Here is a 27,180-nt window from a genome sequence, read left to right as displayed (position 1 = left end):
CAAGAAAGGTTGCTGTATTTTGTCAAATGCTTTTTCAGCATCTATTGAGAGGATCATGTGGTTCTTACCCTTTCTTTTGTTAATATGATGTATCACATTGATTGATTTGTGGATTTTGAACTAGGCCTGCATCCCAGGAATAAATCCCACTTGATTGTGGTGAATAATTCTTTTAATGTATTCTTGGATCCAGTTTGCTAGTATCTTGCTGGGAATTTTTGCATCCATGTTCCTCAGGGAAATCGGTCTGTAGTTCTCTTGTTTAGTAGAGTCTTTATCTGATTTTGGAATCCAGGTAATGCTGGCCTTGTAGAATGAGTTTGGAGGTTTTCCTTCCAGTTCTATTTTTTGGAACAGCTTCAAAAGAATAAGTGTTAACTCTTCTTTAAATGTTTGGTAGAATTCCCCTGGAAAGCCATCTGGCCCTGGACTTTTGTTTGTTGGGAAGTTTTTGATTACTGATTCAATTTCTTTACTGGTTATGGGGCTGTTCAAATTTTCTCTTTCTTCCTGTTTCAGCTTTGGTAGTTTATATGTTTCTAGGAATTTGTCCATTTCGTCCAGATTACCTAATTTGTTGGCATATAGTTGCTCATAATATTCTCTTATTATTATGTGTATTTCTGCAGTGGTGGTTGTGATCTCTCCTCTTTCATTTGTGATTTTATTTATTTGGGTCCTTTCAATTTTCTTTTTGATCAATCTGGCTAGAGGTTTATCAATTTTGTTAATTCTTTCAAAGAACCAGTTCCTGGTTTCATTGATCTCTTCTACTGTTTTTTTTTATTTCAATATCACCGATTTCTGCTCTAATCTTTATTATTTCCCTTCTTCTGCTGGTTTTGGGCTTTATTTGCTGTTTTTTTTCCCCCCAGCTCTTTTAGGTGTAAGGTTAGGTTGTGTATTTGAGACCTTTCTTCCTTCTTTAGGAAGTCCTGGTATGCTATATGCTTCCCTCTTATGACCACCTTCACTGCATCCCAGAGGCTTGGGCTGTTGTGTTTTCATTTTCATTGGCTTCCATGTACTTTTTAATTTCCTCTTTAATTTCTTGGTTAACCCGTTCATTCTTTAGCAGGATGTTCTTTAATCTCCAATGATTCATGGTCTTTCCAGATTTTTTTTCTTGTGATTGATTTCAAGTTTCGTAGCATTGTGGTCTGAAAATATGCAAGGTATGGTCTCGATCTTTTTGTATCTGTTGAGGGCTGATTTGTGATCCAGTATGTGATCTCGTCTGGAGAATGTTCCATGTGCACTTGAGAAGAATGTGTATTCTGCTGCTTTAGGATGAAACATTCTGAATGTATCTGTTGAGTCCATCTGGTCTGGTTGTCATTCAGAGCCATTGTTTCCTTGTTGAGTTTCTGCTTAGATGATCTGTCCACTGTTGTAAACGGGGTGTTGAAGTCCCCTACTATTATGTCATTATTATCAATAAGTTTCTTTATGTTTGTGATTAATTGATTTATGTATTTGGGTGCTTTCACATTGGGGCATAAGTGTTTATAATGGTTAGATATTATTGTTCGATAGACCCTTTAATTATGATATAATGCCCTTCTTCAGTCTTTATTTTAAAATCTAGTTTGTCTGATATAAATATGACTACTCCACCTTTCTTTTGATGACCATTAGCATGATAGATGGTTCTCCATCCCCTTACTTTCAACCTGCAGGTGTCTTTAGGTCTAAAATGAGTCTCTTGTAAGCAGCATGTAGATCGGTCTTATTTTCTTATCCGTTCTGATACCCTGTGTCTTTTGATTGGAGTGTTTAGTCCATTGACATTTAGGGTGAAAGATACGAATTTAGCGCCATTGTGTTGCCTGTTGAGTTCGTGTTTCTGATGATGTTCTCTGGTCCTTTCTAGTCTTTATTGCTTTTGGTCTGTTTTGTTTTGTTTTGTCTTTTCTCCAAAGTGTCCCCCTTAAAATTTCTTGCAGGGCAGGTTTAGTGGTCACGAATTCATTTAGTTTTTGTTTGTCTGGGAAACTCTTTATCTCTCCTTCTATTTTTAATGACAGCCTTGCTGGATAAAGAATTCTTGGCTGCGTATTTTTCCAATTCAGCTCCTTGAATATATCCTGCTACTCCTTTCTGGCCTGCCAAGTTTCTGTGGCTAGGTCTGCTGTGAATCTGATCTATCCTCCCTTATAGGTTAAGGACTTTTTTCCCCTTGCTGTTTTCATAATTCTTTCCTTGTCTGTGTATCTTGAGAATTAGACTGTGATTTGCCTTGGTGATGGTCAGTTTTTGTTGAATCCAATGGGAGTTCTCTGTGCTTCTTGGATTTTAATGTCTGTTTCCTTCACCAGACTAGGAAAGTTTTCCACTATAATTTGCTCGCATAAACCTTCTGTCTCTTTTTCTCTCTCTTCATTTTCTGGGACTCCTATGATTTGGATGTTATTCATTTTTTTTAAAATTTTTTTTTAACGTTTTTATTTTTTTTTGAGACAGAGAGAGACAGAGCATGAACGGGGGAGGGGCAGAGAGAGAAGGAGACACAGAATCGGAAGCAGGCTCCAGGCTCTGAGCCATCAGCCCAGAGCCTGACGCGGGGCTCGAACTCACAGACCGTGAGATCGTGACCTGAGCCGAAGTCGGATGCTTAACCGACTGAGCCACCCAGGCGCCCCTAATGTTATTCATTTTTAATAAGTCACTGAGTTCTCTAAGTCTTGTATCATGATCTTTTGCCTTTGTTTCCCACTTTTTTTCTGCTTCATTATTCTCCATAATTTTATCTTCTAAATCACTGATTTGCCGCTCTACTTCATCCATCCTTGCCATCGTGATATCTATTCTGGATTGCGTCTTGTTTATAGCAATTTTTTAAAAATATAATTTATTGTCAAACTGGCTAACATACAGTGTGTAAAGAGTGCTCTTGGTTTTTGGGGTCGATTCCCTTGGTTCATCGCTTACATACGACACCGAGTGCTCATCCCAACAAGTGCCCTCCTCAATGCCCAACACCCATTTTCCCCTCCCCCCTCCCCCCCCCCCCACCATCCACTCTCAGTTTGTTCTCTGTATTTAAGAGTCCCTTATGGTTTGCCTCCCTCCATCTCTGTTTATAACTATTTTTTCCCCTTCCCTTCCCCCATGGTCTTCTGTTAAGTTTCTCAAGATCCACATATGAGTGAAAACATATGATATCTGTCCTTCTCTGACTGACTTATTTCACTTAGCATAATTCAGTTATAGCATTTTAAATTTCATCTAGACTAGATCTTATTTCTCGCATCTCCGCAGAAAGGGACTCTGCTTTTTTTCAACCCCAGCTAGTATTCTTATTATCATGGTTCTCAATTCTAGCTCAAACATCTTGCTTATATCTGTGTTGATTAAGCCCCTTGCTGTCATTTCTTCCTCTGCTTTGGTTTTGGGTGAATTCCTTCATTTTGTCATTTTGGAGGAAGAAAAAAATTAAAATAAAAATTAAAAAATTAAAAACAAAACAAAAAAATCAAAGAAATGAAGCTAGATCCTAGGTGGGTGTGTTTGGTCAAGCTTGTTGAAAGAAGCTTGATAGAATAAAGAAAAAAGGAAAAGAAAAGAAAAAATTAAAAAATTTATATAATAAAATAGAATAAAATGAAATAAAATAAAACATTTAAAAAATAAAGCAAAAAAAATAAAATTTTCTCTTTCTATACCAATGGTTTTGGGGGACAGATTTGCTCAGCCCCCTGCAAGTGTTTTCACTCTTTCTCTCTTCTTCTCTCCAGCCACTTATGGGGAGTGCTTTTCTTGAACAATCCTGATGTGCCACATTCTCTCCCTTTCCCATTCTCTGTCCTCTCTGCAAAACAACTCCCTACCCTCCACAGCTTTTCTCTCCTCCAGTTCACCTCTCTGTAATGCATACCTGCCAAGTTCTGTGGCTCAAGTTATGCAGATTGTTGTGTTAATCCTCAGATCAATTTCCTAGGTGCTTAAAATGGTTTGGTGCTTATCTGGCTGCATTTCGGGGACAAGACAAGCTCAGGGTCTCCGTGCTGTGCTGCCATATTCTGAAACCTTTTTTTTTTTCCTTCTTAAAATTCTTCATGAACTTGAGTTTCTGGTCTCTTCACTTCCTTAGTTTTGTGCAATTATTTCAGAGACACCAAGAATTCCCATCATTCTTGGGGCCCCTTTCTGGACAATATGTGCACGTGATGCCCCTTGCTGTATAGCACTTGCTTTTCAAAACTTTGACCCCAATTAAATCCAGCTCTCCACTTCCCTGGGTCTGGTTCTTGAGTTCATGTCCATGGACCTTGGATGGGCTATTACAACTCCTTGCCCGTCATTCTTCATCTCCCACCTCACGCCCCCTTGCCATCTCTTCTGGACCACTTTTTACTTTTTGTCCTCTATTTTGAATCCTGGATGCCTATCCCATCCTCACTTGATGCTGGTGGCCCAATTTCCCATTTCACAGAAGACATAGACACGAGCTGGAGGGAAGCAACATGCACTCTCCTCACCACATCTGTGTCTACTGTCTTCTCCTTCGTCACAAGTGATGAACTGAGTGTGCTCCTAAGAAGGCTCATCCATGGGATGAGATCCTGCCTCCACTGGTGAACCCATGGGAACTGGTCACCCCTTCTTTCAGTCCTGCTTCATTATTCTTTGCCTTGCCACTGGATCACTACCAGAAGTCTTTATAGCTGCTTCCAGTTCTCCTGTCTTAAAGACATTTCTTCTTTGACCTTCATACCTCCTTCAGTTACCACACTGTTTCTCTGCTTTAAAGCAGAGATTCTTTTACTCTGAGTTTATGTGTACCTTGCTTAGGCTCCCCCTCTAACTTCCCAGTTCCACCAGCATGGTACCTCTTGGATTGATCAGTACTGTCGCATGGCTTGATCCAAAGGGCAATTTTTGGTCATCTTCAATGATGATCACTGTAGCATTTGACATGTACCATGACTCCCTCCTTGAAATATGTTCCTCACTCAATTTCCAGGACACTTCAGTCTCCTGGTTTTTCTCATTTCTCATTGGCTGCTCTTTTTCATCTTTTGCTGGTTCCTCCTCATCTTCTTGAACTCTGAATGTTGGAATACCCCAAAGCTCAGCTCTGACATGTTTTCTCTTTTTACACGTGCTTTCATGGTGGGCTGATCTGACATCATGCCTTATTTCCATTATATGCTGACAGTCCTCACACTTGTATCTCCAGTCCCAGACTCTTCCCCAGACTCAAGCTCAAATATCCAACTGCCTATTCAGTATCTCCCCTGGGAGACTGAACAGGTATCTCCAACTCATCATGTGCAGAATGAAACTTTTGATCTTCCCCTCAAAAGCTGTCCTGCCTGTAATCTTTCCCATCTCAGTTAATGGCCACTTCTTTCAGCCTTTGTCTTGCATGCCAAATCAAATCTATAAGATAATACAATTGACCTTGCCTTCAGAATATATTTAGAATATGACCATTTCTCAACACTTTTACCAAAACGACCCTGGTCCAGGCCACCATCTTTTCTTGCATGCATTATTTCAGTAGACTTATAATTGATCCCCCTGTTTCCTCCCCCCCTCTGTAAGTCTGTTCTTGACATGTAGTCAGAGGGATCCTTTAAATGCAAAGCCCAGATCATAACCCTGTACATATTTCTCTTCTCTGTATATAGCCCTCAAGTGGCTTCACATATCACTCATGGAGAGAGCCCAGCCATCACAGAAGCCTATGTGGTTTTCCTCTGTCTGACCTCCTGTTGTCTCTTTGTCCTCCCAATGGCATTGTTCTCTTCCTGGTTCCTGTCAGATCAGTGTTACCTAGTCCCCCGCCCCCCCCCCCCCCCGCGCTCCATTTGTCTTCACAGTACTTAACCACTTGTATCATTCACTTATTTATTGTTTGTCTTCCAGGACTAGAATATAAGGCCCACGATGTCCATGATTGTGTTTTGTTCATTGAACCCCAGACTTCTAGAAGGAAGCTCATTAAATATATTTTGGCTGTATGAACACATACCAAACCATGTTCTTCTGTAAATTTACCCATGCTATGATTCTAGGTTTCAGTTGAATTTAACTAGTTGAATAAAGATGTACGTGGGACTCTGCTGTCAGCCTCACATGGCTTCAAGCCCTGGTATTGTCCCGGCTCACAGGGACCTGTGTAAATAAGGCAGGTCTAGACCAATACCATGCTAGGAAGTCAGGGGCTGCCCAAAGAGAGGTAAACCAGAGCACCAGCCAGTGTGTATTTCTTTAACATTAAAAAAAATTCTGATTCATTTCTTCAATCCTGTAAACTTGAGATTCTTAAAATCTAGGGCTTTAGATGTATTGTCTAGTCTGGTTCTTCATTCTCAAATAGTGCCACACACATATATCTATTTTTGAATATTAAATAATTGTGCACTTGCATTTAAAGGTGAAGTCTAATAGAGAAAACTTCCTCCCTCCCCTTCCCTTTGAAGGTTTGCTAAGTTAGGAGCCTCAGACAAGTGATGTTATAAAACTTACTTGTGCCACTAGAGCTGGATGCCTTTGATTTCCTTTTTTTACCTAATTGCTCTGGCTAGGACCTTCAGTACAATGTTGAATAGAAGTGGTGAGAGCAGACATCCTTGCCTTGTTCCTGATTTTAGGGGGAAGGCTTTCAAGTTTTGTTCTTTTACCATTCTATACTATGGTAGCTGTTGGTTTTTTACTCATGCCCTTTGTTGGGTCAAGGAAGTTCCCTTCTATTCCTAGCTTGTTGAGTGTGTTTATCAAGAAAAGGCATAAGATTTTGTGAAATGCTTTTTCTGCATCTATTGAGGTGATAATTTTTTTTAAATTGTATTAATGTGGTGTATTACAGTGACTGCTTTCTATATGTTCAATCACCCTTGAGTGCCTGGGATAATCTCACCTGTTCATGACATCTAATTCTTTTTTAATGTCACTGTATTTTGTTGAAGATTTTTCCTATATTCCTAAGAAATATTTGTCTTTAGCTTTGTTTTCTTATGCCTCTGTCTGGATTTGGTAATGCTAGCCTCACAGAATTGTGTTGGGAAGTGTTCCCTCTTATCTGTTTTTTTTTTTTTTCTGTTTGTTTGTTTTGGAAGAGTTTGTGAGGGATTAATTGGTTTTAATTATTCTTTAAATGTTTGCTAGAACATACCAGTGAACCCATTTGGTCCTGGGCTTTTTTTTTTTTTTGCAGGAAGTTTTTGATTTCTCATTTAATTTCTTTACTTGGTATAGGTCTATTCAGATTTTCTATTTCTTCTTCAGTCAGTTTCAGTAGCTTGTGTCTTTCTATTTTGTGTAGATTAGCTAATTCATTGGCATACAATTGTTCTAGCATTCCCTTATCCTTTTTGTTTTTATCCTTATCATTTTTTCTTAGAAAATCTAGCCAGAAATGTGTCAATTTTGCTAATCTTTTCAAAGAACTCTGTTTGTTCTCTCTTTTCAATTTCATTTATTTCTGCTCTAATCTTTATTATTTCCTTTATTCTGTTTATTTGGGCTTAGTTTACTCTTATTTTTCTAGTTTCTTAAAGAACAAGATTAAGTTATTGATTTGAGGTTTTCTTCTTTTAAAAAATAATGCAGGCATTTACAGCTGTCAATTCCCCTCTTAAGCACTACATCCCATAATTTTTGGCATGTGTGCCTTCATTTTCATCCATCCAAAAGTATTTGCTAATTTCACTTGTGTTTTTTTTTTCCCTTTGATCCGTTGGGGTTATTTAAGAGTGTGTTATTTAGTTTTGACATATCTGTGAATTACTCAATTTCTTTCTGTTATGGATTTCTAATTTCATTCCAGTGTAGTTAAAGAACATCCTTTGATTATTCGTATATTTAAAAATTTTTCAAGACTTGTTTTATGTGCTAACATATGATTGAATAATGTTCCATGTGCACTTGAGAAGAGTGTATATTCTACCATTGTTGGGTGGAGTGTTCTTTACATGCCCGTTAGTTCTAATTGGTTTATAGTGTTGTTCAAGTCCTCTATTGTTGATTTGTACAGTTGTTCTATCCACTATTAAAAGTGGCCGTTGAAGTCTTCAGCTATTATTGTTCAGATGTCAGTTTCTCCTTTCAGTTTTATCAGTTTTTGCTTCGTGTATATTGGGGCTCTATTATTGGGTGCATATGTGTTTATGTTACCTTAATTTATGCTTTTTCTAATGCTCCTCTCTTTTATGTAACTTTAAGTTTCTGACTTGTATAATTCTTCCTTCTTTCTGAAGAATTTAACCTTTTTTTTTAAAAGCAGGCTTGCTGGTGACTTATCCTCAGTTTTTGTTTGTGTAAGAAAGTATTATTTGCCTTTAACTTTTGAAGGATAATTTTTCTGGATACAGAATTCTAGGTTGGTTAGGTTTTTTTCCCTTTCTACACTAAACGTTTCACCTCACTGTTTCCTAGCTTGCATGGTTTCTAAAGGTATGTATGTATGAGTCTTTCTTTTTTCTTTCTTTCTCTTTCTTTCTTCTTTCTTTCTTTCTTTCTTTCTTTCTTTCTTTCTTCATGTTTCATAATTTTTTTTATTGAAAACTAGACATTTTAAATAATGTGGCAGTTTTTGAAAACATATTCTTTCCACTTGTTAAATTTTTGTTTTTGTTTAGTGACTCCTCTCCTCTCCTCTCCTCTCCTCTCCTCTCCTCTCCTCTCCTCTCCTCTTGTAAGCTTCACACTCAGCACAGAGCCCAGTGCAGAGCTTGAACTCAAGCCAGGAGATCAAGACCTAGCTGAAATCAACAGCAACCCACTGAGCCACCCAGGAGCCCCTGTATAGTGACTTTTCTAAACTGACTTTGTAAAGTCTGTATTTTTTGTCACATATGACCATTGAAGTGTCTGATTGGTTAGTTTAGTGATCAGCTCATGATTGGACAGAGATTTCCTTAAATGCCTGCAAATAATAGTCTTCCAGTCTTTGCTGAGGGGCTCTTTGTGTGTATTTGAGTGTTCCTTTAATACTCTGATGGGCAGTTTAGAGACCTACCTTAGGCTTCATTTCCTGCTTGTGCAGAGCCCCAAGGTCAGCCCCAAGGTAAGAGTTTAGGGCCTGCTCCATTCTTTCCTGAGCAAGCACACAGCCCTGGGCTTGCTCACAGCTCTATATGTGTGAGTGGCTTTCTAGACTCCCAAGATTATGTGGGAGCTTCCCTGTGGACATCTCATTCCCTAGATTTCCCTTTAAGGTTTTTTTGTTAGTCTATTATTTGCTCCATCTCTTATCTGATCCTTTAGGCAGCTAGAAGCCTAGACAACAGTTGCCTCTGATTTTTTTTCAGCAAATGCCTTTTGACAATTTCTTGTAATGGTGCTCGAAGGAGCACCAACCCCATTCTCCCCTTTCCAGCGATTGGCAGACTGCCGGATTTTCACTGAAATTGCAGGCTGTTGGTTTCAAGGCTACTGCCTATTTGGGGGCAGGGTTGGACGGGAGCAGGGGAAGTTGAAGTGCCACAAAACGTGGTGTTCATACTGAGATTCTGCCAGTGTTTATGAATAAGGGCTCCCTAGACTTCTGCAAACCTTTGGTTAATTTCCAGGGTTCTGAAAAAGTGGGTTCTGACGAGTTTTGCCAGTTTTCTTATTGTCTTCATGGAGGAGAGGATTTTCAGAGGTTCTTACTGAACCATTGTTGGTGCTCTTGCCTTCTGCTCTGCCTCTGGGATGGATATGCAGTGAGGCACTTGAGGCGAGCATAGGGAATCCAAACTTTCCATCCTTACTCCCACAAAAGGAATGAGTCAGTGGTAGTCAAGATGCGGGTGGATCTTCCTACCCAAGAACTTCCTTTTTTCCCCATTTTTGAAAATTATTGGATCCACTAAAATCAATGAGTCTGAAATCATGATCTTGTGTTCGTTTTAAGAAGAGTTTTTGAAACATTGGCAAGAAGGTCATGACTAGCATTGTTAGAGTCTCCAGCTGTCCTTTTGGAAGAGGAATAGGGAGGAGGTTGGCCACATTTGTAATGTGTGCTCAAAAGTAATGTACTCTGCTTTCTTTTATGTCACAGGGATTTAATGTGCAAAATGGCGGTTATACGGGACTGGCATATTTCGTATCCTCCCACATACAAGTTCATGAATTTAAGACCTCACTCTTCACCGTGTAGAGTGTATTCAAGGAATGGTTTCCAACGTGTGTTTAGACCTTCTTCAAGTGAGTATTCGTGAAGAAATAATGCTAATGGTAGATATTACTTAAGTGTGTTTAGTATGTACCAGACTCTGTACAAAAGCTTCACATATCATTTAACCACATGCAACAGAGCTATGAAGTAGACTCTCTTACTGTCCCTATATTCTTTATGGGGAAACGGAGACACAGCTCGATCAAACCACTTGCCCAGAAGTTATATAGTTTTAAAGTGGCAGGATCAAGATTTGAACCCAGACAGTGTGATTCCAAAACTACCGTGTTCCCTAGTATATCTCCTTACTTAGTTTTTCTTCATTAGGGACTCTTTATTTTAGTAGTTTTAGGGTTACAGAGAAATGTAGCTGAAGTCCAGAGAGTTCCATACACCCCTTTACTCCTCATCCCCATTCCCTACTGTTGACATCTTGCATTAGTGAGGTGCATTTGCTACGATTGATGTGCCGTTATTGATACGTTGTTAGTGACCAAAGTCTGCAGTTTACAGTCGAGTTGTTCTTTGTGTTGTGCATCCTCTGGGTTTTTTTTTTTTTTTCTAATTTTTTTTTTTTCCAACGTTTTTTTATTTATTTTTGGGACAGAGAGAGACAGAGCATGAACGGGGGAGGGGCAGAGAGAGGGAGACACAGAATCGGAAACAGGCTCCAGGCTCCGAGCCATCAGCCCAGATGCCTGACGCGGGGCTCGAACTCACAGACCGCGAGATCGTGACCTGGCTGAAGTCGGACGCTTAACCGACTGCGCCACCCAGGCGCCCCGATCCTCTGGGTTTTAATAAACATATAATGGCACGTGTCCAGCATGACGATATCACATGGGATCATTTCACTGCGCCACAAAATCCCCTGTGGTCCACGCATTCATCCCTCCCTGCCCCTAGTCGGGGCAACCACTGGTCTTCTTACTGTCTCCATAGTTTTGCCTTCTCAGAATGTCATCAAGTTGGGATCATATCGTATAGAGCCTTTTGAGACGGGCTTCTTTCCCTTAGCAGTACGCACTTAAGGTCTTTCCTGTCTTTTGATGAGGCAGTAGCCCAGTTTTTAACCTCTGAAAAATATGCTCTTACATGGATGTACCACGGTTAGCTTATCTGTTCACTACTGAAAGACATCTTGGCACTCATGAATAAAGCTGCTGTAAACGTTTCCATGCAGGTTTTTGTGTGGATGTAAGTTTTAAACTCGTTTGCGTCTCTCAGTGTTAAAGCGGTAAAATTCAACGTAATCATTTCCCCGAAGTAGATATCTTTTCATCTCTCCCCCCTCTCCCTCCCCTTCCTTCTTTCCTGAACATTTTCTAAGCCCTGACATGTGACAAGAACTGTCATAGGTACTGAGGATAAAGAGGTGGGCCCAGCAGAGGTCCTGCCCTGATGGCACTCACAGTCCGGGGGGGGGGGCGGGGGTAAAGAATTTTAGTGGCTTGAGGCAAACACTACCAGAACGGAAGTGCGTGTGCGGAAAGCATAGCGAGCACACAACCCGAGGTGCCAGGAGGCCTCAGAGGGGACAAAGGCACGGATGCACTGAATTCTGCCTTGTGAGGGGGGAAAGGCATTCCTGTCAAGTCGGACTGGACACTGTGCTTCCTCCCAGTGGATCGCAGGGTCACAGGCATCTACCCGGGAGTCTGGAAATACAGATCTCTAGGTGGCCGAATGTCTGCCAGAATTTGAGCATTTCTGTTTCCAAGGGAAAAGGGGAGAATAGGTGGGGGTCGGCCAGCAGCTGCCAATACCGTTCAGCAGCCCCACGTGTCCGGTGCCCTCCGGACGCGTCTTAGCTGACCTTTCTGATCCTGCAGAGCAGCGTGGATCGAGGGGCGTTCCCGCCGAGGCTCTTGCGCTCTGCCACATTGGCCTTCGGAAGTGTGTGCCTGGACATCCCCGCAAGGAACGCTGGAAAGTGTTGACCTCGAAGTATCCTAACCCAGAACTTCGCCTCTTACGTCGCCTCACGCACAAGCGGTATTCTGTCGTGTCCACTCGCCTTTCCTGAACGGGGAGGTGAGCTTTGATTGTCCAGTTTGCCAGCTTTCTGTCCCTCTTTTGTGAGCCGCCTGTTGATATCCTTTGCCCGTTCCCCTGCTGTGGGCTGGTCTTCGGGTGACTCGTGGGCGCTCTCTCTGTATGGAAGGTACTAGTCCTTCGCCTGCCTTACGCGCCGTCAGTGCCTGCTTTTCCCTTTGGCCACTTGCCTTCCGTTTTTACTGGTGGTAATTCTCAGTACTGAATTCCTTTTTCTTGTTTAAAGTAAAAGTCTCCTAGCACCTTTTGCCTCCCCGAAGGTGGGGACCGCGAAGTGTTTGGCTGCCCTCTGTCTCCTGCGTGGTGGTGCACATACATGGAGGTGACGTACTTGCATAATTCATATTAAATGAGTGCTGTTCATGGGGCAAACCACAGACCTGGGACCCCTGTTTCCTTTTAAAACAGTTTTTTTGCTTTATGTTCAAATCTGAAGGATTGCTCTGGACCTGACTTTATATTCATGAGGCTCTTCTTCTGTCGTGTGCGGTCTGCGGTTAAGCAGATCAAATGAGTTTTTTCTTTTTACTTCTGATCTTATACTTTTAATTTCCAGCTTTGCGGTGTGCTTTCAAGAACAGTTTTCCTTTTCCCCGCTGAAATCCCCTGTATATTCAGCGTGTTGTTAGGTTTGCCTGTGATCTCTTGAACGTGTTCACCGTTCCTGCTTTACACACCTGATCGTTTCTCCATCTGTTCTCTCTGTGGCTCTTCTGGTTTCGCTCTTGGTTAGGTCACCTTTTCTCATTTCACTTGTCTTGCAGTTTTAAAAAGACTTAATGGCACACATTTGTGTGGAGCACGGAGGAAGCAGAAGAAACTGTTGAAAGCCTCTTCTCTCAGGCTTCAAGTGAGATGGGCTGTCTCCATTTCATCTCCGAACTGAGCTCTTGTCTGGATTCGGTTGCAGCTGCCCCTGGTTTTCAAATGCTTTGATCTGGACATCCGAGCGCTTCCCAATCCGGCTGCCGGGTTGGCTCTCTGCTTTACGGCGCCCCCTGCCAGTTTCGGAGGGTCTCCGGGGTGGGGGGTTCTCTGCCCTCCAGCCCGGCTCCTAGTTTTCCGCTCCTGAGGAGGCCTGTCTCTGCTCTGCCTGCCTGCCTGCCTCCACTCTGCAGGTGGGCCCCTGAGGTGGGCTCAGCCTTAGGGACTCGCCTCTGCTCTCGCGCTCTGTCCTCAGCCTCTGGTGAGCAGGTGCCTTACACTCAGGGAAGAGCCTGCCCACCCGGACTTGCCCTGTGGCTGAGGCCCCGCGGCCTCAGCCCATCACACCTGTCCCCGGGCGGCCGCTGAATGGTTGGTTCTTTTTCCCTCACCCCGGTCGAGAATGAATGTGCTCTGCTCCCCCTGCTCCTGCAAAGGGTAAAAGGGTCCCGGGTCCGTCCCCTCTGAGGAGTGGCTTGCCCTTGCCGGAATTTAGGTTGTTGGCATCCCTCAGTTCTCTGATGGGCTTAAAACTGAGCATCCCACTTGTTCTCATCGTTGGGGTGAGAATGACAGTCTCTTGTGACTGTTGTATATTCTAAACGGATGCAGAAAAGGTTGTCAACTTGCCCTTCGGAAAGATGATATCAATTTGTATTCCCACCAGCCGATTATGTGAGTGTCGTTACTGCTTTCCATTCAAACCTTGGGAGGCGCGTTAGGCACGTGAAAGAGTTTTCCTTTTACTGTCCCCTAGTTTCAAACCAATATTTCTGATGACTTTTAAATTAGAATTGTTGATTGCAAAGGTGGTGCTTCTTGGGAAGCAACTAAAACTAGACGTGAAAAGCCCAAAAAAAGGTTTCAAGGTGGAGACATAAATTGACAAGAGAGGCTCCTTCGTGACCCTGGGGCCGGAGGAGGAGTTCGGGGCTGGGTGGGCAGAGGGCGAAACCGGGTTCACCGGCCCACGTGGAGCCATGCAGCCCCTCCCTGTGGATCGGCTGCTTCTGAGATTCCGGGGACGGAAATGGAGTGGGGGGGGGGGTGCCGGCAGGGCCCCTGGAAATCTGGGACGTTTAGGTCTCTTCACGCTGGGGGCTCCTACTCAGTCCTCTTCCCCGCATCTGCTCCCTCCCAGGTGAGCCTCTGACTCCACGTCCCCGCATCTCTACGCCTCACGCATAACCAGAGCGATAGCCCCGTTCTGACTTCCCTCCTGAGCTCCAGATCGAATCTCCAGGTGCCTCTCTGACCTTTCTGCCTGGGTTCATCTGATGGGCATCTCAACTGTGAGCCGGCCAAGCAGAGCTCTTCGTTCCTGGCGTTCTCCATCTCGGTGAATAGCACCATCATTTATGTGGTTCTTCGAGCCCAGCCCCCAGTTGTCCTTGGTTTCTTCAGGCTCTGCCCTGCTGAGCCAATCAGTCAGCAAAACCCCGTCTACTCTGTCTCTTGACTATACCTCCCATCTGTCTACTTTCCCCCCCTGCCCCACATCCAGGGCCACCACCTGGTTTAAGCCACAGATACCTCTTCTCGGACCCTTGCAATCGCCTGCTCTCTGGTCTTCTTCCTCATTTCTTGCCCTTGTGTAATCTACTCTCTACGCAGCAGCCGGCGTGATTTTTGAAGACAACGTAGGTTAGAGGGGATCACCGCCCTGCTTGAACTCTCCCGAGCTTTCCCGTTGCCTTTGGAGACAACCCCAGGTTCTTGTGCAGACACTGAAGCACCACCCACCCCGATCTCAGCAACTTCTGCCCTCCGTCTCACGCGACACACGCGTGCCGTGTCCACGCTGGCCCTTTGCTTTCCTGGACACATCAAACTCATTCCTGCGCAGGCGCTTTACCTGTTGCTGTGTCCCCTCTAGCTTCTCGTCTGGCTGGCTCATTTCATCGTTGTGGTTCAGCTCATCACACACCTAGAGAGGACTTCCCTGACTACTGCACCTAAAACGGCTCCCCCCTGGCTCCTCGCCGTGTTCTTTCTCACAGTCTTTGTGGCACTTCTGCCTACCATTATTTTATCGCTTAATGATTATCTGTTCCTTGTCTTTACTCTTTCCTCCAGATTCTAAGCTTTACAAGAGCTGATCTCCTCCGTCTGGTTCACTGTAATACCTCAGTGCCTAGAGCATTGGCTGAAATATGATGGGTGCTCGATACATATTTTTTGAATGACTGAATTATACTTCCTTAAAAGTCAGTGTTTCTCAGGGCTCCCTTCTTCTCTTCGTGGCGTGCTTCCCCCATGGCTTCTACATGGCCAGTTCCCCCACTTCTGATCTCTAAATGTTTGTGTTCAGCTTTCAGGTGGACATTCCCACTCAGAGATCCCAAAATGAATTCATTAGTTTTCCCATAAACTTTTTTCTCATCCGTTCCAGTATGTATTGCTATATGCGAACTCCTGTAAATGTAGAAGCTTGGAATAGCAATGATCATTTATTTTGCTCGCAGATCTGCCATTGGAGCACTAGGGACTTTACCTGGTCTATTTCAACTTCTCGTTCGTTCACTCCTACTTTTCCCTCCGTGCCCATCATCTTAGTGTAGACCTCCATTAATACGTGCCTGAGCATGCTGTTAGTTAACGACATGTCTCCATACTGTCACTGGGTCCTCCCCTTTCTGTCCCTCCTACATGTGATGTCAGAATTCAGTTTAAGAATGAAAATTGGGTGATGTCATTCTCTCGATGGAAGTCCCAGCTTGGTGTCCCATGACCAGAGCATGAAGCTGAATGGGAGCCCCTGGGATTTGGCTCCTGCTGACTTTCGTAGTCTCGTCTCCGGGTTGATGCCTCCTAGGCTTGTCCCTCCGTTTGCCTCAACTGGCTGTCCTCCACAGTACCCCCTGCTTCTAGCCTCTCTCACTCTTGGGAGCACCAAGTTCCAGTTGAAGTTGTCACCTCTTTCTTGTAAGCAGCTTTTCCTGAGACCTTCAGCCTGTCACCCCAAACCAGCCACCCTCTTTTCTAGGTCTCCAGTGGGTCCTGGTTATGTGTGTCCCTCCCCAAGGAGGCAGTGGGCATGGCGAGCGAAAGGCATCCCAGCACCTGGCATAGGCTTCCTGGGTGCTCGGCGAGCATCAGGGAAGGTGAACGTTGGTGAAAGCTCATGCCAGAGAGGCATGATACCTGGATAAGAAATTCTCATTTGAAGGGAAATAACTAGAATCACCCTTCCCTGGCTCCTGCTTGTGAATGAGTTTATAAAAGAAGAAATGACATTAAAGACATTTAACACACATCCAGAATTTACTATGTAAAGCAAAGCTACTAAGTAAACTGTAGTCACCAAGCCTTTACAGTCTCATAAGTCAATAGAACAGATTTACCAAACTACCTTTCGTTTTAGGCTCCTCTTTCTTGAGTAGGTTGTAAACTATCAAAAGGGAACAATCACGTGCTCATGCTTATGAAACTGACTGATACCATGAGTGGATTTGTACTTACTGTATTTACTTGTTCCCACGGCCGTTTCCATCTTAGAGAGGATGGAGGCTGGGGTATGTCAGCTCTCCTCTGGTGACACGGGGACCCCTGGGATCTACAGCACCACAGGCCCCACGTGGCTGCTTTTCCTCCCAGGAAGTGCAGCCCCCCCCCCCCCCCCAGGAACTTATTTAGCACCTTCTGACATTCTTTCATTACCTTCCAGGGGACCAGCCATTCTCATCCCTTCCTTGTCTTGGAAAGGGAAATGATCTAGATTTGAGAGTTACACGTTTTCCCCTCAAAAAAGTGGCAAGGGGGTGAAAAGTGAATATGATATTTTGAAGATTTATTTGAAATGATACTGTTCTAATTGAATTTTCTTCTGAAGACCATCTTCTTTGCTTATAATGATACATGTCCTGGACAGGGAAGATTATCTTTGCTTTGCTTTTTCTCTTTAACGTGATTACTGTTATTTTATATTGACCAGATTTCAGAGGTAAAAAATGGCCATAGATTCGCCGTTGCAAGTCAAGCAACGCTTAGATGCGTAAAGTGAGCTACAGTAGAAGAAAGAGTGTTTTAGAAGTTTGTGGGATCCTAGTCCGCAGTGAAGTGGTTTTGGAGATCTTTGCTTTAAGCACGTCTAATAAACAACTGTATCTCTTTGACAGCCACCGCTATTGCAAATCCGATACTGTCCTTCTTAGATGTCAAACGGATTTTATTTCAAAAAATTACCGATAAGGGAGACGAGTTGAGAAAGGCCTTTCAGCTGTTCGATACCAATCACAACATGACAGTGTCGAAGAGTGAGCTGAAAAGAATTATCACAACCTTCCTGATGCCTCTCACAAGAGAACAGTTTCAAGATGTCCTGGCTCAGGTACCGTATGCACAAGCAACTTAGAATAACCCAGTTCTGGAAAAGATGGGGTTGGTTACTGCAGCGGGCATTGTGTTCTGGTTTTTCCCCCCACGGTTCCAAGTGAGTGGTTCAAGTTTTGTTTATTTTTCACAATTCAGTTTAAATCTGGCGGATGTGGGGTGATCAACATGGACGCGAGTCATGTTTTGTGTGGACCACTGGTACAGCTGTTTCCTTTAGTTTTTGTTTTTGGTTTTTTTTGTTTTTTTTTTTTTTAAGGCTTCCACATAAAGAGTATTTGGTCAACTCATATTTTGGAAGTTAGTATTTTGGCATTTGTTCTTGCATTGAATGGTTATTGAGCACCTACTGTATGCTGGACCCACTGCAGAGCAATCAGACGCAGGCCTGCCCTTGAGGGGGTCCCGGTCCCATGAGACGTATTTGCAAGTGTTGCTAAGCGTGGGCATCACAGGCAGGAGAGTTACCTAAAAATGGGGGGGTTGTCCAAGAAGGCTTTGGGGAGGAAGCAGTGTTTTTGGTCGCGTTGTGATGGAGGGGTGGATATTAGCCAGATGAAAAAACGGAAGGGCATTCTAGGCAGAGAGAATAATAACCCAGGTGAAATCATGCATGTCAGACTCAGCATGGCATGTCTATTCAGAGAACTGGGTAGTGCTGTTTGTATCAGAAGCAAAGGGATACGTGTCAAGTTGTGGACAGGGGGGCCAGTCCTGAAAAGTACCATGCAAAGGAGTTCGGCTTCTGTCCTGGAAGCCGTAGGGGGCCAAGGGTTTGCAGCAGGGAAGATGCAGTTACTTGGGGAGGGATATGGAGGACAGGCCCTTGGGCCTTCCGGTGGGGTACCATACCAGGGGGCTGTAAATAGTCAACATTTGGTGGGTGAGCCCTCAGGGCCTTTAAAAAAGGAATGCACAATACAATAGTAATTAAACACTCTCAAAATAAATCCATAGGGAGCGATGTCATAATATAAAGTAGAAAAGTTGGCTGGGAATATCAGTAGTGTGCCTTCCAACCCAATAACCCAATTATTAATTCGTACACACACACACAGGCACATGCACACATACACACACACACACACACACACACACACACACACAAATGTACATATTTTTACTCATTCATTACTTCTTCATCAGAGTCTGGCATTTTATAGTATTTAAAAGCCTATTTCCTTCTAGAATTTGCTGACTACCTCCACCCAACTCAGTTTGCTTTCTTTTACCACAGGGGAATTATGTGTTAGGAAAACAAACAGCCCAGAGAATTTCGGGTGTTCCTGAATTCTAGTCTTAATCTCAGGGACTGGCTCTTCTTCCTTTGGCTGATTTAAAATGAAATTGTAGACCTATTTGTTGTTTCTTCTTGAGCATACCATGGTACTGTTTCAAGGATTTCTCTTCCTTTAATTTTGTTTTTCACTGAATGTGGGGTTTGTAGCCATTCTTTTCAAATACATATATTTTTCCTTTATCTTCTCTGAGACATTTTGGTATTGTCCCCAGACCCTTGAGGCTCTGTTCATTTTTAAATCTTTTTTTCCCTATTTTTCAGATGAGATAAGATCTGTTGATCTGTCTTCAAGTTCAGTGGCTCTTTCTTTACATCTCTGTTCTGCTCGTAAGCTCATCCAGTGAATATTGAATATTAGATATAGTGTTTTTCAGTTCTAGAATTTCCATTTGGTTCTTTTTTACAATTTCTATTCATATGCTTACATTTTTTTCTTCAATTATGGGCGTATTTCTTTTAACTCATTAAGCAAGGTTAAAATAGCTGTTTTAAAGTCCTTGAGTGAGGGGCACCTCGGTGGCTCAGTTGGTTGTGCATCCAACTCTTGATTTCGGCTCAGCTCATGACCCCAGAGTTGTGGGATCAAGCCCCACGTTGGGCTCCATGCTGAGCACACAGCCTGCTCGAGATTCTCTTTCTCTCTCTCCCTCTGCCCTTTTCCTCCACTTGTGCTCTCTCTCTCTAAAATAAAAATTAAGAAAGTCCTTGAATGATAATTCTAGTATCTGGATTGTCTCAGGGTTGGCCTGCATTGGTTTTTTTCCCTCAACGAGGGTCACATTTTTCTAGTTCTTTGTACTTGAGTGTACAGTTAAACTGTGGTTTGTGAGCATAATTCGTTCTGGAAACATGCTTGCAATCCAAAGCACTGATATATCAAAGCAAATTTCCCCATAAGGAATAATGGAAACTCAGATGATTTGTTCCACAACCCAAAAATATTCACATAAAAATGATGACAATACTGTAATATAATACAAAATAATAAAGAAAAAACAAAGCAAAGTAAACAAATTACCCTGCACTTGCCTTTGAAAACCTTCTTGGCTGGTATGAGGAGACAAGAGAGAGGAGGGTTATTGTGTAGGACGACTTTCACTATCACTAACGGAATCACTAATATCTATTGGCTCAATGGAATCTTTTTCATTTCATGCAACTTTAACACGGAATATATCCAATGACACTTGCTTTTGCCTTCTTTTGAGGGTTTCACAGAAGTGTGACATTGCGTTGTCATTCAACAGATTCGTCACTCGCACTGCTATAGCCTTATTTGGGTGATGCTTTTCTACAAAATTTTGTGCTGTTTCCCCCATTTTACACGTATCCATAATCTCAGTTGAAGTGAGGATTCCTCTGCCTTTTCCTCCTCCTCTTCTGTGACAAGATGTAGACGCAGACTTCTTATAATATCTTGCAATTTCGGCCACTCATGTACTTTGTTCATACTTCTTGATTTCCGTCTTAACTTCCATAGTAATCATCTTCTTCTTCTTCGCACCCTTCTTTTCAATCATCTTCTGTGTGGGGGCCATTGTATATGCTCACACGGATGTTGACTATAGTAGAGCATTAATAAACTCTTATCATATACCGTATATAACGTGACTGGCAATTAGGCAGCAGAGGAAAGGGTCTCTATCTGCAGGCAGCCTGACCTAGAAGGAAGCAAAGCATTCCTAAGCTTGCTCTTGTCTGGAAAAGCAAAGGACTCTCTGTAGGTGCCTTGAAGTGACCAAAAATACACTGGTGCCAGTGGTGGGCACCTTCCAACGTTCTGAAAAATCACTGATTTCTGCCAAACACCGCGGCCTGAGACTGAGCATCTGAGCATGGGAGACAATCACCCACAATCCCACAGAGAGAGAGAGAGAGAGAGAGAAACCATTGGCTCACTTGTGATCATGTGACTTTCGATGTCACGTACTACTCATATTGCAAGACATCACTCATTTATCAAGTTAAAATTTTATTAGAAATGTTTGCTCATCTTGCAGAACACTCACAGAACAAATTACTCACAACTCAAGGTTTTACTGTATTTGGATTACATCCCAGACCCGTGTTACCCAATAGAAATGCAGCGTGAGAGGTGCCTGGCTGGCTCAGTCGGCGGAGCACGCAGCTCTTGATCTCGGGATTGTGTTCACGCTCCACACTGGGTGTAGAGATTACTTCAAACTAAAATTAAAAAAAAATTTTTTTTAATACATAGTATATATATATATATATATATATATATATACATACATATAGTGACTCACACATGTAACTTAAAATGTTTTAATGGCCACCTGAAAAGAAATAGGTGAAATTAATTTGAATATTTTAATTTAATGAACGTGTCCAAAATGTATCATTTCAACATGTTATCACTATTAAAAATCGACAATCAGTAGTTATTTTGCATTCTTTTCTGTGTACGAAGACTTCAAAACCTGCTATACACTTTATACTCACAGCCGACTTCAGTCTACACACTTAAGTTTCCATTGGAAATACTTGATCTATATTTAGATTTCATAAAATTTATAATTAAAATACAAGTTTCATATACTTAGTCGTTGCGAATGTACTTCAAAGTTTTCCAGTCATGAGCAGGGGAGAGGCAGAGAGAGAGAGAGAGAGGGAGACACAGAATCCGAAGCAGGTTCCGGGCTCCAGGCTCCAAGCTGTCAGCACAGAGCCCGACGCGGGGCTCGAACCCACGGACCGCGAGATCGTGACCTGAGCCGGAGTCAGACGCTTAACCGTGAGCCACCCGGGTGCTCCTCATTGAATTAATTTTAAAATTTAAATTAATGAACATGAATAAAAAGCTTCAGTTCATCAGCTGCCCTAGCCTCGGTTCAGGTGCTCGACAGCCACATGTGACTGTGGCTGCACATCAGACAGTATAGGGCTGAACACTATAAATACTGTGTTGTGGAGACTGGATTCTGTTACATTTCTCTGAAGACTGTCGATGCTCCTGCTCTGGCGGCAGTTAACCTGCAAACTCTGTCTCGCCGGCAGTGAGCATTTGCTTGCATCTGAGTTTGACCCTTTTGTTTCTCGGTGGGTCTCTGAGTCCGGCTTGCACATGCCTGGTTCGGGCATCCGTTGGAAACTTGGACAGAACTTAGAACAGCAAGTGGGTCTCCTCCTCTCTCCTGTTTGAGACTTCCCTCACATTTTTAGTGGCCGTGGTTGCTTCAGGTTCTGCACACTGGTTCTTCAGGCCAGAGGGACTGGGTTTTCTTTTGGGGTTTTAGCTGCTGTGCTGGGGAGTGACTGTGGCTTACTCTTAGGCTCAAAGCCTTTATGAATGGGAAACTCCCTCCATACTTGTCCCTTTTCCTGAGTTTTGAATTTCTCCAGAGTCTTCCTGCTTTCGTATTTGCCAGTTTATAGTTGTTTTGTGTGGGTGATTGATCTGTTATGAGCTGTATCTACCACAACTTCTGTTTTATCAGTCTTTAAAAGCAGTCACAAATTTACAGAGAAATTGGAAGTTTAGTGGGAAGAGCAGTTTTTTTTTTCCCTGAACCATTTGGGAGTAAGCAGCCCCATCACCCCAAATATTTCAGCGTGTGTGTCCTTCAAAACAAGGATAGCCTGGGGCGCCTGGGTGGCTCAGTCCCTTAAGCATCCGACTTCAGCTTAGGTCATGATCTCACCGCTCATCGGTTAGAGCCCTGAGTCAGGCTCTGTGCTGACACCCAGAGCCTGGAGCCTGCTTCGGATTCTGCGTCTCCTCTCTCTTCCCCTCTCCCATTCGCTCTCTCTCTCTCTTTCTCAAAACAAAACAAAACAAAACAAAAATCAAAACAAGGGTAGCGTTCTACATAACTGCAATCTGACCACCGAAACATGGATATTAACATGAGCTCATGACTACCGTCTCAGCCCCAGGACCCAGCCCGGTTTTGCCAGTCATTCCATGCAGGTCTTGTATGATCCAGGTCAGAATCACGAATTGCATTTGGTTGTCGTATCTCCCCAGTGTCCTTCAGTCTAGAACAGTTCCTCAGTCTTTCCTTAGCTTTCCGGACCTTAACACTGAAGATTGCAGCCTGTAGCATGTCCCGGTGTGAGTTTATCTCCTGTCTCCTTACGACTAGATCAAGGCTTGCATCTTTAGGCGGGAGTACTGCAGAAATGCTGCTGTGTTCTCACTGTGTTTTATTAGGTTGCGCTGTGATCCTAGTTTGTCCTGTTACTGTTATGTTCACTTTGATCACTTGAGTATCTGTGGGATACTGGGAAATGTCAGGCTTTTTCATGGTAAGGTACTCTTTATCCACTTTGTAATTAATAAGCATTTTGTGGGGAAAATTTGAAACTATGTAAATATTCCATTCCTTACCGAACTTTCATTTATTCATTTACTGTTTTTATATTTGCAGGGACTCAAGACTTCCTCTTTTATCAAGTGGTTATGATCCATTACGTTCTTCATTTATTTTGATTTTTAAATTGCCTCTACTTTGACCAGTAGGAGCCCCTTCCTGCTGGTTTGTGTCCTTTTGGCATACCCTGTCATTCTCAGAGCACTTCCTTCGTTTCCAATATAAAATATTCCAAACTCATCTGTACTTTCCTTGCCTCAGTCCTGGAATTATCCATTTCCCTAAATAGCTTTGGTCCTTTCAATGGAAACGAAATTCAGAATCGAGAATCTGGGCACTGGGGCTGCTCATTGCCACTGGGATGGCACTCCAGGCCTCTCAGTGGGCAGAGCTCTAAGGGTACATTTCCCCCCAATACACATGTATACGTGCATTTACATCTCCGTTCATTTCTGTACCAACCTCTCTCTCTATTGAAAACCATGAGTCTACACAAGTAATGCCAATTCTAATCCTACCTCTCAGGGTTCTTTCTAATTTTCTTGCTTTTTCATATTTGCAATTGCCTTTTCACACGACGAGAAGCTTGGATTTTGTTATTCTTAGTATATTTCCTTATTCGATCAGTCTCCCTGGTGTGTGATCATCTCCCATCCCCAGAGCCTCGCCCTCGCGTGTGGATGCTCTCTTCACCCCACTTGGGTCACGTCCTGCTCTGGACTCCCATGGTCCCCCCAGCATGGCAGACGTTGTTTTTTCTCTGCCCCATCAGACTCTAGGACTGACTTATTAGGGAGGGAACAGGAAAGCAGAGAAGAGAGAAGAAAGATGAAAAGCTTTTCTCCTTAAAAAAAAAGTTTCCCCTTTATTCACTTTAACTAAAAATTTCACAAATAATACGTATCAATGATTTCATGTGTCACTTTTGACTGTACCCACAGTTTTAAAAATCTGTTTATTTTGAGAGATAGAAAAAAAAGTGCAAGCAGGGACGGGCAGAGAGGGAGGGAGAGAGAGAACCCCAAGCCGGCTCCACGCTGTCAGCACAGAGCCTGATGTGGGGCTCGATCGCAGGAACCATGAGATCATGACCTGAGCGGAAACCAAGAGTCAGATGCTTAGTTGACTGAGCCACCCAGGCACTCATGCATCTATATTTTTATTAAAAACTTTCCTAGATATAATTTATATTGTAATAAAATTCACCATTTAAAAATTTACAAGGTACTGGTTTTCCGTATATTCAGGGTTATACAAGCATCACTACTGTCTAGTTCTAGAAATTTTCATCACCCCCAAAAGAAACCCCGTACTCATTAGTAGTCACTCCCCATTTCCCCTCCCCTAGTCCCTGATAACCATTAATATATTTTGTGTCACAGTAGATCTGCTTCTTCTGGACATTTACTATAAATGGAGTAATATAATCCATGATCTTTTGTGTCTGGCTTCTTTCATTTACCATCACGTGTTCAAAGTTCATCCGTGTTGTAGCATGAATCAGTACTCCCTTCCTTCTTATGGCCGAATCGTGATCACCTTTTGTTTATCGTTGGCTGATGGACCTTCGGGGTGCTTCCACTTTTTGGCCTTTGTGAACAACGTTGCTATGAAAATTCACGTACAGGGGTACCTGGGTGGCTCAGCCGGTTGAGGGTCCGTCTGTTGATTTTGGCTCAGGTCGCGATCTCACAGTTTGCGAGTTCGAGCCCCACATTGGGCTCCACGCTGACAGCGTGGAGCCTGCTTGGGATTCTCTCTCTCTCTCTCTCTCTCTCTCTCTGCCCCTCCTCCACATGTGCCCTCTCTCTCTCTCTCTCCAAATAAATAAATGAACTTAAAAAAATTCACGTACAAGTTTTTGTGCGGACATATGTTTTAACTTCTCCAAGGTACGTGCCTAGGAGTAGAACTGCCGTGTCATGTGGTCATGTTCTCTCTCGGTTTTTAAGTTTTTATTTAAACCCCAGGCAGTTAACACACAGTGTAGTATCAGTTCAAGTGTGCAATATATAGTGATTCAACACTTCTATACAGCACTCGCTGTTTATCATGACACGTGTACTCCTTAATCGCCATCACCTGTTTCACACGCACCCTCCCCCGCTCTGGCGACCATCAGTTTGTTCTGTACAGTGAAGAGTCTGTTTCATGGTTTGCCCCCCCCTCTGGTTTTTTCCCCTTTGCTCGTTTGTTTTGTGTCTTAAATTCCACATACAAGTGAAATCATATGGTTATTTGTCCTTCTCTGACTGACTGATTTCGCTTAGCATGATACTCTCAGCTCCATCCACATCATTGAAAAAGGCAAGATTTCATTCTTTTTGATGGCTGAGCAATATCCCATCACACACACACACACACACACACACACACCCCACATCTTCTTTATCCATTCATCAGTTGGGCTGTTTCCATAGTTTGGCTGTTGTGGATAGTGCTGCTGTAAACATCGGGGTGTGTGTATCCCTTCAAATCAGTATTTTTGTGTCCTTTGGGTAAATACCTAGCAGTGCAGTTGCTGAATCGTAGGGTAGCTCTATCTTTGACTTTCTGAGGAACCTCCATACTGTTTTCCAGAGCGGCCGCACCAGTGTGCATTCCCACCAACGGTGCGGGAGGGTTTCCCTTTCTCCGCATCCTCGCCAACACCTGTTATTCCCTGTGTTGTTGATTTCCGCCCTTCTGACAGGTGGGAGGTGGTAACTCGCTGTGGTTTGGATTTGCACCCCCAAGGGTGAGGGCAACTGGTACCGTTCTCTTGTTTTTAAGGAACATTTGTCCTTGCAAACCCGGTATCAGTTTCCTCATAAGCTTGATTTGACTGATACTTTATTTATACCAAATGGAGAGTTAAGATATTTTTCCTGCTAATGTCTCCCTATATTCATGATCTAATGTTAATTTAAAATTTTGACAACCTTCCCAAGCTAATCAGCTATGCAGGAAGAGGAAAAGTACAGAAAATGTGAAATGTGTATCCGTTTTTAAAAGCTACATCTGTTTTTAAGAGAAGTCACTGAGAGCTGTAGAGATTCAGAGACTTTAAAAACCAGGCCCTGGTAGCCTAGCTGAAAGAATAAGCATGGCTTTTCTAGAACCTCGAGCTCCCGTGACCGCGTGTAAACCGAGGAGGCTGGAATGGGGTGCATTTTTAGGAGGCCAAGTTCACCGGGAATGAAGAGCAGGGTTTCTCTTTCCAGTCACTGGAGTTCACAGGGCGGGTGACTTTTCTAGATCTTTTACCAGCGAATCTCTTTTCCAATAGTGAATGTAAGCCTAACCGGAAACATAGAAACCGGTAAAATATTTCAGGGGGATTTCACTGTCAACATTAGGTAAGAGTTTTCCAGTTACAGTGAATTCACTTCAGCTTCAATTTTATTTTAAGCACCACGTCGAGAATGTTTAAATGTCGGACAGTTTTGGAGACTGATCAGGGTAAGAACGGTGTGGCATTGCTGGCAGGGCATCGCCCTGTACCTTAGTTTCCACTAACGGTAGAGTGAATCTTTTTACAAAGGTGGCCCCAGTCTCTGAACGTTAATAAAAATTTTGTGAAAGAAGTTGAATTGGCAAAGAGATTCCAGAGAAGAAAACCACAGCTGTGGTCTGGTCCCAGAGGTCGTGCTGTGTTGGGGAAAGAGATGTCTCTGAAGACACTTGTCGACATGATGGATGTGGATTTAAACACTACCCTCCCCCACCCCAGTCTGAGAGTTTACTTTTAGTGATTCATCGTTGGGTGGTTACGATTCTTAAACATGTTTGCCAGAATCACAAATACTAAAAAAGTGAATTCTTAGCAAAGAGCCTCTCCTTCTAGACTAGATTCTTCGGTTTGTTTAATGGACTGAGCTTTGGAGGCTGGACATAATGCAAAAATGTATCTGCCACATTAGACTTTTCATTAGACCATAAGTAACAATGTGAAATGTGACAAAAGCTTCAATAGGTTAATGGACTTTCTCTCTCCCTCCCTCCCTCCGTCCCTCCCTCCTTCCTGCCTTCCTTCCTCCCTCCTTCCTTCCTCCCTCCCCCCTTCCTTCCTCCCTCCCTCCCTCCCTCCCTCCTTCCTTCCTTCCTTCCTTCCTTCCTTCCTTCTTTCCTTCCTTCCTTCCTCC

The 27,180-nt window shown here is 43.2% G+C and overlaps 1 protein-coding gene across 7 annotated transcripts in view; it reads left to right on the top strand.

Annotated features, from left to right (window-relative positions):
- The window catches only part of EFCAB6 (EF-hand calcium binding domain 6), a 244,502-nt gene that overhangs the window by 15,035 nt on the left and 202,287 nt on the right, over positions 1 to 27,180 (top strand). For 5 of the 7 annotated variants that reach the window (XM_049626480.1, XM_049626481.1, XM_049626478.1 and 2 more), the window contains 2 exons: positions 9,995 to 10,140; positions 17,209 to 17,420. In XM_049626480.1, coding sequence (XP_049482437.1) covers positions 10,002 to 10,140; positions 17,209 to 17,420 — 351 coding nt within the window. In that variant the 5' untranslated portion in view covers positions 9,995 to 10,001. Of the gene's footprint in view, positions 1 to 9,994; positions 10,141 to 11,943; positions 12,146 to 17,208; positions 17,421 to 27,180 lie in introns of those variants that run through there. The other 2 variants (XM_049626484.1, XM_049626482.1) reach the window with 2 other exon arrangements.

Source organism: Panthera uncia, chromosome B4 (genome assembly GCF_023721935.1).
Source record: "Panthera uncia isolate 11264 chromosome B4, Puncia_PCG_1.0, whole genome shotgun sequence".
NCBI lineage: Eukaryota > Metazoa > Chordata > Mammalia > Carnivora > Felidae > Panthera > Panthera uncia.
Note: the sequence above shows the minus strand (reverse complement) of the source record. Positions and strands in the feature narration are given on the sequence as shown.